Source organism: Anas acuta, chromosome 3, assembly GCF_963932015.1.
Source record: "Anas acuta chromosome 3, bAnaAcu1.1, whole genome shotgun sequence".
In the NCBI taxonomy this organism is placed as follows: domain Eukaryota; kingdom Metazoa; phylum Chordata; class Aves; order Anseriformes; family Anatidae; genus Anas; species Anas acuta.
The window spans coordinates 45,890,634-45,903,091 of record NC_088981.1 but is presented as its reverse complement, the minus strand read 5'-3'; the positions used below and the strand labels follow the sequence as shown (position 1 = coordinate 45,903,091).

The 12,458-nt window shown below is 34.9% G+C and overlaps 1 protein-coding gene across 4 annotated transcripts in view; it reads right to left on the bottom strand.

Annotated features, from left to right (window-relative positions):
• Positions 1 to 12,458, bottom strand: part of PDE10A (phosphodiesterase 10A) — a 366,309-nt gene that overhangs the window by 52,900 nt on the left and 300,951 nt on the right. For all 4 annotated transcript variants that reach the window (XM_068676942.1, XM_068676940.1, XM_068676941.1 and 1 more), the window contains one exon: positions 11,079 to 11,128. In XM_068676942.1, coding sequence (XP_068533043.1) covers positions 11,079 to 11,128 — 50 coding nt within the window. The remainder of the gene's footprint in view (positions 1 to 11,078; positions 11,129 to 12,458) is intronic.

Here is a 12,458-nt window from a genome sequence, read left to right as displayed (position 1 = left end):
ATGGACAGCATTTTGGAAGGAGAAAATTGGACTTTAGGATGAGGTAAAAACAAATGATCAAAGAAAAGTATGGAATTAATGGTCATAGCAATAGTGAAATTTATCCAAGAAGATTTAGTAGTCTAATGATTAGGGTGATTAATGAGTGTAAAAGAAAAACACTAAAGATTCAGATAAAACTAAAGTATTTGTTCTGTTAAGGATAATGTCAGGAAGTCTTTAAAAGTTCCACAAGACAAGGCAAAGTGTTTTCCATCCAGTTCCTCACATGATACTAATGTGATACAGATGGCAATTAAACAACTTTAAAAAAAAAATAAAAGAAAATAAGCTGCCACAAAGTATTTTAGCTCTGACAAGACATTTAGCATACTTTATTTCATAATTCTCATGCAGCTGGAAGGAAAGATACATTTTTTTCAAGCTCTACTGAACTTGTACTGTATACACCCCATATAGAATCATAAAATCACAGAATGGTTTGGGTTGGAAGAGACCTTAAAGACCATCTAGTCCTAAACCCCTGCCACAGGTATGGACATCTCCCACTAGATCAGGTTACCCAAAGCCTCACCCAACTTGAACAATCCCAGGGATGGGGCATCCACAACTTTTTTTTTTTTTTTTTTTTTTTTTTTTAATTTAAAGCCATTACTTCTGTCCTATCACTATACTCCCTGATAAAGAGACCCTCTTCAGCTTTCTTGTAGGCCCCCTTTAGGTACTAAAAGGCTGGAATAAGGTTTCCCCAGAGCCTTCTTTTCTCCAAGCTCTCTCAGCCTGTCTTCATAGGAGGGGAGCCCCAGGCCTCTCGTTATCTTTGTGGCCCTTCTCTGGACTCATTCTAATAATACTTGTTCTAATTTTGATGTTTTGCGTTACGGTACAAGTGCAGAAAATCTTGGATCTCTCTGTTTATTCTGATCCCAAATTTCAGTCTTATTCTTTAAACCCTTTTACACTCACAGCTTCTTTAAAGAGTGGCCTTTAAGAGTCAAGGACATGGAAAAGACAGAATGTTTATTTTATGTACCCTGTACAAGAATGTGCTAAAAAAAAAGGGGGAAAAAAGGGGGGAAAGGGGGGGGGGGGGGGGGGGGGCAACACAAACATACAAAAACAAACAACAACAGAAGCATTGAATTGGCACACTGAATCTGCCAGAATAAGCATGCTCAATTTACCAGAATAAAAAGTTCTATTTATTCTTACTTTCTTGTAACCCAATAAAATACAGATGCATACAATTCTTAACTGTAAACTTAGTTTCATTATTACTTGCCTCATAAGCTTAAGTTTCATGATTTTACATGCACTTAAACAGAATGAAAAAAAAATTCATTTAACAGATCCAAGAAAAGCACTTCAGTAGCTGGAAAAAAAAATGTACATTTGGGGAAAGGGAAGAGGCTTGGGGCATTAACGGCACAGAAATACTGAAATACATATTGTTGCAAATATTTGACCTGCTAAGCTATATGCTTTGATTAAAAAACAAACAAAAAAACAACAACAAAAACCTACTACTGAAATAGTACTTTCATAGTAGAAATAATAACACTATATGTTCGATACCAAAAAATTGGTTCATATTGCAGAGTATTGCAAAATGCAGGAGATAAAACACAAACTCTGAATTACATAGTCAAAGTAGTGGAACAAGTCAAATTAAATTAACAGGACACCAGGGACCAAAGCTGATCTTTCTAAAGATTAACACTTTTACTAACACAATTCTTCTTATTTTTCTCAAGACATATTTGGTTCTTTATGCCAACAGAGCAATATGTGATGCTAAGCAGAGTAATTGTGCAATTTAAAGAGTTTAAATATAAAGAGTGCTTCTCCACACTGGTCTCCTGAGCCCCACCCACAATTAAATATAAAGCAACACACAAAACTTTCTCTTCTCAGAAACACCTTCTCAGAACAAAAGAAAGGAAGAAAACACAGACACATATTCTTGTCCAGAAGCAGTCTTCACTGGATCTTCAATGTAAACTGTGTTTACACAATGAAGTTTTGCTAGCAAAAGTTGCTTTTGCCAGCATGGTCTTTTCTGGGTCCTTGTGTAAAAAACAGTTTGGCTAGCAAACCCCTCTGTTGCTACTACAAAGAAGTACAGCCGTGACTATGTATTTTGCTGTTGAAAAAAGCACATGGATACTATCGTAATTTTACCAATGGAAAAGAGTTTCTTAGAAGAGATTCAAGTTTTGTTTCTTTTAGAGGAAAAAACAAAAAACAAACAAAAACAACAACAACAACAACAAAAACACAATACATTGTTAAGAGGTCAGCGAGCAAAACCTCTTCTAAGTACCTAGCAGGTACTATGTTTGAAACTATTCCCTCTTACTCTCTACAGGTAGAGAGCATGACTGTTCAAGGATAAACCACCACTATCAAACTAAGCATTATCAAACAGTCCTTGATGTCCAAGGTCACTGAACAATCTAAAATCTCATTCCAACTGTGCAGTACTATTCAAAAGACATGCACATTTTGTCATAACTATATATAAGCTGCAATTAGTCCATAAACTTGTACTAACCCACATCTTTCATAGAACCATAGAATGGTTCAATTTGGTTGGAAGGGATCTTAAAGATCCTCCTGTTCCATCCACCTGATATGGGCAGGGACACCTCCCACTACACCAGGTTGCTCAAAGCCCCATCCAACCTGGCCTTGAACACTTCCAGGGATAGGGCATCCAAAATTTCTCTAAGCAACTTTTTCCAGTGCCTCACCACCCTCAGAGTAAAGAATCTCTTCTTTATAGCTAATCTAAATCTCCCCCCTTTTAGTTTAAAGCCAATACTCCTCATACAATCACTATACTTCCTGATAAAGAATCCCTCTCCAGCTTTCTTGTAGGCTCCCTTTAGGTACTGGAAGGATCAACACTGAGCCTTCTCTTCTCCAGGCTGAACAACCCCAGCTCCCTCAGTCTGTCATCACAGGAGAGGTGCTCCAGCTCTTTATCATCATTCATGACCCTCCTCTGGACTTGTTCTAACACTTCCAAACCCTTCTTGTGCTGGGAGACCCAGAGCTGAACACAGTGCTCCAGGTGGGGTCTCGTGAAAGCCAAGTAGAGAGGGATAATCATTCCCTGAACTTGCTGGTCATGCTTCTTTTGATACAGCCAGGGTATGGTTGGCTGTTTGGACTGCAAGTGCACATTACTGGCTCCTGTTGAGCTTCTCATCAACCAGCACCCCCAGGTCTGGCCACTGTTGAACAGAGAAAAATGTAACAAAACTGATCTTTTCATATGTCATAGGCATTTTAAGTGAATGAACATATTGTAATCTCTCATGTCTATTCTACAATATATTAATAATAATTAATTAACAACTAATATATTAACTAGACTTTCAGTCTACAATAATGCATAATGCATAACTGTAATCTGTTCATGATGAATATCATCATGACAGCATTCTCAATTACAACCAAAAGACAGTAAATTTGGCTTTCAGATGCGTAACAAAACTAGTATGTACCCATAAAGCCATAATACAGCTCTTGATGCTCATTCCTTGATGCCCTGCACTTAGTCATTTGAATTTACAAAAAAAATTTATCTTAAACCACTTTACTGTGGCTGAAACAGAAACCTCAGCACTCCTCACTTTCAGCAGATAAGAGAATCCACAAGAAGCACAACTGTTACTCATCTCGTCATGCTGTCATATCTTGGCCCTACATTTTTTTATTTTTTTATTATTTTTTTTTCTGGTGAAATGTAATGCTTGACAGAGACAGAAGATTAAAATCCCAATGAAAGAAAAGATGAGGAGGAGCAGCCCAAGTCTCATAACACATACCATCAGCTTCTCCTGACAGATGTTCCTCCAATGATAAGAAACTACCCACAGTTTTCAGGTGCTTTCAGTCTTAGTCTTTGGCTCCTCTGATGAGGTCAACTATAGATGTAAGCGATGTTATTCTTCTAGTGGCTGTTGGGGTGTAGCCCATGGGAATATATTAGAACAACAAATCCCAATCCAAAAAAGTGAGGCACCATTCAACCAGCTATATAAGGTTTGTCGGGATTTGAACTGCAGAACAGCAAACATGCATTGCTTGCGTTTCCCAAACTGCTCAGTTGTTTATTCTCTACCAACAATATTTCTTATAACAAATACCAATCATATATTTTTTTTTTTCTAAGAGATCTTTGCAGCAAAGAGGTCTGGATAAGTACCAGGTTTAATGATAAGAATGAGGGTTAAAGTACACACATCCTAAGCATTCCATTAACTAGTTGTTTTGGAGCTACGGGTGACTCTCACTGTGAGTTTGGCAGATAAAACCAGCCCTGAAAATGCTTAATGGAAAATGATTTAATATTCAATTGACATGAAATGAAATTCTTAATACTACAACATTGCTATACAAATTATTGCTTGGGAAAAAAAATAAAATAAAGAGAAATGGAAATTCAGCAAGTTGACATTAAGTGAGTTTAATAGTATTTTCAGCTCACATCCGGTATTGTTTAGTGATAGTAACAATTTTTTCCTCTTAGTAAAGGATGCAACAGAAAATAATAAGACCATACAGCTTAGTGATGATACAATTAATTGTAGATAGGTATTAAGGCTGCTCCTTAAGACCAGTTTTTGCAGGAACAAAGCTTACCACAATAAGCAATTATGACCAAGAAAACCAACAAAACAAAACAAATTTGGGAAGCATCCACGGGAAAAAAAAGCTTGGATTTGTAAGCTGGCTAAACTGACATAGTAGCCAATGTTACCATGCTAAAATCTTAAAGACCTATAGGCATTTATGTCCTGAGTTTAAGCACAAGTGCAGCAATTCTGCTGCAAGAAGCACACAAAGGATAAAAGGGAAAAAATTATACCCATTTTAATAATTTTAAAAACAATCTCATTTCCTTCTTTAAAGCTAACCAAGTACTTGAGAGATTTGCATTTTTAAACTCTATACTATGCAGGTATGTTGGGAAAATATACAAATGTTAGATAATTGTGAAGTGAAAACAATGCACTTATGTGCTGTAAAACAACTAGTAATTGTTTTGTTTTTAATATTGGTTTACTTTTAAATTGTGTTAATTTCTAACTTCATTTAATTCCTGAAAACTCTCCTGTTGATTCATAAAACTGAAAACTCCCTCAAGAGTTACACTAGCTTATTGACACAGAAAACTACAGTGACTCACCTCTCTTCCACCCCCCCTCTGTTTTAAGGCATGGTCAGCTAAGCATTTTTCTGAAAGATGTTTGTCTAAACAGCTCTCAAAAGACTTGTGAGGATGAAGGTACCTGAGCTTTCACAAGCAACACACTGTAGTGTTTCATTACAGATGCAATTGAGGAAGCTTTCCTAATGTCAATCCAACCCTCCTACTTCTTGCCCTATATACCATAAATATATAGAAAATTACCTTCCTCTCTGCCTTACCCAGGCATATCTTCACCCCTCAACTTTGTTGTTGTTGTTGTTGCAGAAGAACTGAAATGCCAGTTCTTCTGTTTCCTGACTATTCTCTCTGTTCTCTTTTGGGCTCTCTTCAGCCCTTCCACTTTTTAATTAAAGTGAAGTGCTTAAACCAGACATATTTTTCCACCTGAAACCACAACAAGAGTACAGAGTAACAGGAAAATTACTTGTTGTGAAGACTAGACTTCTGATACACAGCACAATGTCTCTTTTACAATAGTGATGATGTTGTTGGCTCATGTTTACTTTCAGATTCACTTCAACTCTCAGAATCTTTCTCAAAATCATCAACTACAGAGATATACAATCTATGCAGGATCTGGAATTTGTCCTCACCAAATTATTGTCTGGTTTCTTCAGACCACTTTCTCATGATCATTTTGAATTTTAATCTTTCTGTATAAGAACATCTGAAGTCCTTCCCAGTTTCATGCCAGATGCAAATTTAATAAGCCTTTCATCCATGCATCAATGAATATACTGAGCAAAACCAGATCCAGGATAAATCCTTGAGGATTTGTACAAAATACCCTGCCATTTTGATACTGAACCACAAATTACCTAGTCTCTGACTAGATCTGTATTCTACGTGTGGTATTTTCATCATGACTATTTCACCATATTGCCTAGCTGAATAGTAAGTGAAACAGGACCAAAACTTCGTTAAGACATATCTTGACAGTTACCCATTTCATTTACTTACAGTTTGATAATCTGTTAACTCAAAATTGAACTGTTAAATAGTAATTGATCAAGAGCTTTTCCTCTCTGCTGAGCATCACTATTCTCTGGCAAGTAGGAAAGCAACAGATTTCTTTCGCTATGTCTGTAAAAAGTTTACATAGTGGTAGAATTAACTCAAGGATAGAGACTAAATTTTTCTGAATTGGCTTGCAAATAAGAAGAGTTTCACCTAGAAACATGTTTAAAACTTTCATATCTCAGAGAAGATGTCTGCATACTCAAAATCATGTATGTCAGGTCGGCACAAAACTTGAGACAGTTAGCAATGAGTAGATTCTTTTTCCTTTTCCTAATAATTCACATCACCCCATAAATTCACTAGGTGGCACTGTATGTCAAGCAGCAACAACATTCTGTATGACTAAAAATTCTACAATGGTTTAACAACATACACTCTGAAGCACAGTGTGTGCATGGATTTGTGGCCCCACATAATTATTTCTTAAAACATAGAAAACTCCTACATGAAGCAAGGATAGTCTGCTTGTAACGCAATTTTCAGTTTCAGGAGCTAAGTAACATGCACAAAAACTAGTAAAAGCTACTTTAAGCATATGCCAATTAAATTCAAACTCACACAGCTTTACATAAGAATCAATATGATCATGTGTTGAATTACACAAATAAGTACTATAAAAAGGAGACATCTGAAGAATGAGATAATGTAGTAATACATTATTAACTCTGTATAAAGTATTTTAGAAATATTGCCTGGCAAAGATATCAGCTTATGAGTTTAAATCCATGCTCAGCTAGCATGGTACTTGGGCACATTAATTTACATACACACCCTGTCAAATCCTTTAAGTCATGTTTAAAGATGATATTCAATTAAGGTAATAGCATGAGAACTATGAACTATATTTTCATCCCCATCAGTAATAAAACAGAGAACTGTAACAAAGTAATGTCGTTTCCTAAAGAATTGTGGAACATTTCTGTCTGATTTGGAAGTGTTTCCAGTCTACAAGTTTATAGTATTTGCAAAATGAGTGTTATCTAATTTAAGATCATTTTATTTGCATAAGTGCAGTAAGCCATGGGCAAAGATAATTCATAAAGGTACATCTACATGGCACAATGTAACAGAGTTCAAGAACCAGAAGTAGTGAGCACAGTTTGGTTCAGATCCTTTTACCATGATGAAAAAGCCATGCTGTTTCCAGCACCTGCATATTTTGCACTCTATTTTACCAGATGCATAGCATATGCAAAAACAGATTCTGAAACACGGAAAGACTTTACGGGGGGAGCAAGGAGTTGGACATGCGAGTGGTACTTACCTGCTTGGGGGCAATTATTTAAGAAGCAGAATCATACTATCAGCAGAATTGAACAATCAGTTAACACGGAGCACACCAAGTGCCAGAACTCCCAAGCAATCTGAACAACCAGAAAGTCACTAAAATTACTGAACTGCCCACACTCATTCTGGCACCAATGCTGAGTAACACTCGCATAAATGCCCTATAACATGTAATTGGTGTGGAGCCTTCTATATCAAGCAAATTCACTCAGCTAAAGATCCCAAAGGCATTCCGTCTGACATATCAGCTAGAAATTTCCTCATCCTGCTGTTATCTGACTCAAGGTATGTTTCTACCTTCAACAGAGAGAAAGAAAACAAGGCTATAAAGAAACCTAATATGTGGTCAGGTATTTTAACAAACTCACAAAAGTCCAAAGTAATGATATACTGTTGAATTCTGCTGTGTCCTTAAAACACCTTCAGCAACAGGGTGTTTACCCTGTCCTGTTAAAATGGCAAAGGAACTCTTTCTACAAAGCAAGGTCCTCCTTTAACAGCAAAAGTATCACCTATGCTTTGCAAAAAGAAAAAGGCCAAACTTATCTTTACATTAAACAAAGATGCTTTCAGCTCTAATATAATAGGGAAGTGCTGTCTATATTAAAAATTGCACCAAATAAATATTTACGAAGAAATCTTAGTAAGCCATGAAAGAAGATTTGCAATGATAGGGCAATCTCTCAATATTAAGAAATAATAGCACACAGTATGTAGTAATCATTTGCTTGTTTTCACTCTGTAAATGCCTACAATTTCTGTGAAAGGAAGCTAACTTTTATCCTAATTAGAAACTCCTTATTTAATTTAGGCTAAAAGCAGTTACGGAAATCTTGTATTACAAAAATGTTCCCCAGCTGAACAGATTAGCACCTCAAAATTCTCAAGTTTGGATTTCTTTAAACAGGCACAAGTATGCTTATACATATAGACAGTGAGAGCTGAAATAAAGTAGAGTTAATGCTTTAGCTCTGGTTTTGATCCTAAGGTCCCTTACAGAATTAAATCAGAACAAAAATCACTAGAGAATTATTCAGGAGAAAGTAGGTATCTAACTTATTATCAGTCTTCCTCCATTTTGACATAATCACCTCTCAATACTTAGTTGTCAAAAATAAATAAATAAATAAAACCTACACACGCTCCAGAAAAGCAGTATGCAGGCACAAATTATTTGTTTGAAAGCATGGTGAAAATAACTGTCACATCAGGTATACATAAGGTTGCTGACTGCATAAATACAAGGAGATACATGCGTATTTTTTAATCAAAAAAAAAAATATGCTAAAATGGAAACATTTCAATTTTTCTGGATTTGAGAAATTAAAATCTCAAACCAAGCATCAAAAATTGACACAAAAAAAAATAGAAGCTATTCTTTAATATGTGGCTATACGTGTTCAGTACTTGCTTTACTTTGTCTACACTAATTACAGGGTTTTGTAATTTTTGAAACAAAATAGTTAACTTCAGCTTAAAGAATTAGCCCCTTTCTGACTTTACACGATGCAGAATCTTTTTGTTCCCATTTAACGGAGACTTATTTATACATCACCAGTACTTGCTGACCAATGGTTAATATCTTGGACATATCCTTTAGATTAAATATTCAAGAGACAAAGATAACCAAATTAATTTTCAATGGCAATTTCCTACAAAAAGTAGGCTAATGCATTACCATTTAGTTATAAGACTACAAACATGGGTCTGGCACAAAGCCCACTAATGTGAATGGAAAATCTCACACTAACTTCAAAGAACTTGAGATCAGTCCCTATAAAAACTACATCAGGAACATTCCATTTTGGGAGATGCAGTTACATAGCAGTGGTTAATAAAGTCAATGTGTGTTTTTAGTGGTTGGAACTTTATGCAGGAAAGTTATACTGGGAAGCAGATTCATTCAACTGCTTGATAGGCTATTAAAAACAAACAAACAAACAAAACACACACAAACACAAAGCAGAAGGTCAGAAAGTGCCCATGGTAGGGAGACTGGGAAGAGTCCCTTTTACCCCTTTCATGCCACACAAATCTAACTTTAAAAACCTCACCATAGTAAGAATTGTCTAGGTCTTATTCTGTAAAGTTAATTTCACTGTAATGTTTTAAAATCAATTATAGAGATGTACCTATTGCTTAGCTGGCATGCAATTACTGCCCCTGAAACTGTCCGGTACTGTGCATTCAGAACTGATGGTTTCAGTTCCTGCAAGTTCCTGTCTTCAGTGACTGTTTGCATTAAAGTGAAAATTGTCATCAACTAACACAGAGGATGAATACATTACTTAAATTATCACCCTTAGTAAAAAAGTAGTTAAAATAAACACTATCTTTGTATTTACAGAACACAGATCAAAACTAATTTGTAAAGAATACAGCTGATAAACTTCATCATATTAAATAATCTTGAGATGAAAAAATACACAGAACCCATTTCCACTTCTTACTTTGAAGAAATTTCTATATGGGCCTTCTAATTAGAAAGTCTATTTGAACAAGTTAAAAATATTCTCAGGCAGGGCTTAAGTCACTTGCAGGTTTGTATATCTTGAATTCACTTTTTTTATTATTTCAGAAATGGCATTCTTTCCCTTTTCCTGAATGCAATCATTTCACAAAGAGCAAAGATTCATGGACTTTGCTCTTGAGTTGATTAATGGGCTACAAAATGTAAATTGACTATGTAAAGTAAGGAAACAAAATCAGTGAGGAAAAAAAAATAAATGTTTTCCCTTCTAGTCAGTTAGAAGAACTTAATTTGTTTCTTGAACAAATGAAAGATACAACATTTCTGTCAACTTGTGATTTTTAAGTTGATGGAACTTAGTGAAGTATAAACTGTATTTCCTTCTCTGCAGCCATTTAAAGTAACTACAAAATGTTGTGTAATGGTAACTGTACAAATTGACTTGGATACAAAAAGAAAGAAAAAAAAAAAGGAATTCTAAATGTTAAGTGACAAAACAGTATTGCAGTCATTGCTATTCCAATTATTAAACTAGAAACTAATCTCATTTGTGAATTTTAAAAGCACAATATATCTCATGGTAACCAAAATCTACACCTGAACTTTACATTATCTTATGGTCAAGTTGCAGCTCACAGTTAACAGAAGACCTGATACTATTTTAAAAATCAGAAGCATAACCAGATGAAAATAACAGGTTATACTGAGAGCAAATTCACGTTACTTTGCATGTTTGCTAAAGATAATTAATAATGGAGCCAAATCACAACTTAAGTTGATAGAGTCAGAGAAAGAACAGCTGTCTACTATCAAATTAAAAAAAAAAAAAAAAAAAAAAAAGAAAGAAAGAAAAAAAGAAAGGCCAGGACACAACATGCAGAAAATATATATTTTTTAATTGCCACTATGTTCAAGAAACTTCTAATTTACAGAAATAAAACTAACAGACAGCTAGCATTTAGCACTTAGGTAATATTTCCTGCTAAATGAGGTACAAAATAAATTCAAAATATTGTAAAATTGGAAAATGCACTTTTAACTGTATAGAAAAGTAGTATCTTAATCCAGAATACTTACATTATTGCATTCTCCCAGGAAATATAGTGCAAATCCATCAGCTTTTGTAGCTGCCAAAGCAATAATAAAAGAAATAATTGTACTCAGAGGGACAATTGAACTTATATGAGTTCTCTGAGGTGAAACCACAAATTCAATTCTACTTAGGACAAGTATCTACAATTCTAAAGGTGAAAGTCTATTACTGTGTCCTTTAAAACTTCCAAGACTCTACAAAATTAGAGGTACAGTACAATACTTGCTTACAGCACTGTCGTTTGTTACAGTCTAAAAGATAATTAGAAACAACCTCTTTACACACCATGCTCCTATTCCAAGGCCGAATGTCTGTAAATTCAAATTGTTTCATATGAGAGTATAGAAGTAAAATAAGAACATGAATTTACAGTATGATCAGGCAGATAAGATTATAATTTCCATGAGTAAAATAAACACTGTTTGTAGATGGTAAGCTATATTTATCCTTGCCTTAAGACAGAAAAGTATGGGAAAATAAAATGTTGCAAATACTGCCATAAAAATGTGTTTCAAAACAAACAGTTTCTATTTTCTGCACCTGTCCAATTCCAAAACCAGTGACACACACCAGAAGTTTTTTACTTGCCCAATTTTTGCCAGATTTACACTGCTGTATGAAACAGGATAAAGTTGAATTCCTCAACCTTTCAAAAATTTAAAGTCAACCAACAATCAGAACTTACAGCTGAAATGAAAAGTCTCAGAATCAGAAAGGTATTCTCTCAGATACTCAGTATCAGAAGAGTCTCAGTTTCAGAAGAGCAGGAGGTCCATTTTTTTTTTCTCTGCTTTACACAGCAGACTTGGTATTTAATCTAAGTAAATCTTTCTTTTCAACATGTAATAACCATTTTAACCAGTACATGTACTTATCTGATACACTATTTTTATGAATGAACACAGGAATCCACTTATTGGATTAAATCCAATGCTTCATGGGAGTAATTATACTTTTGTGTGATCAAATCAGTTGGCTTTTTGTGTATCTTTGATGGAAGGAAAAAACACTACTCTGTTATTTGCTCACTGTCAACTTTGTAACATACTGAGAGTTTAGAACATGGCAATATTTATTCACATTTTAAATCCTTCACCTGCAGTACATAAGCACATCGAGCTACATGGTAAAAAAAAAAAACACAGTACAAGAAATATAAAAAATCTCAAGTGCTTTAGGAAAGAAAAAAAAAAAAAAGATAAGTGGACCCAGTCTTCCACTTGCTGTGTATAAGCAAAACCCAGTTCTGATTTGCTGTGAGCTCGATATCAATATCCAAATAACCACTTAAGCAAATACAGTAAACAGAAGTGGTCTGTTCAAAACATAATGTATATAAATCAGAACAATTATTCATTTTTACA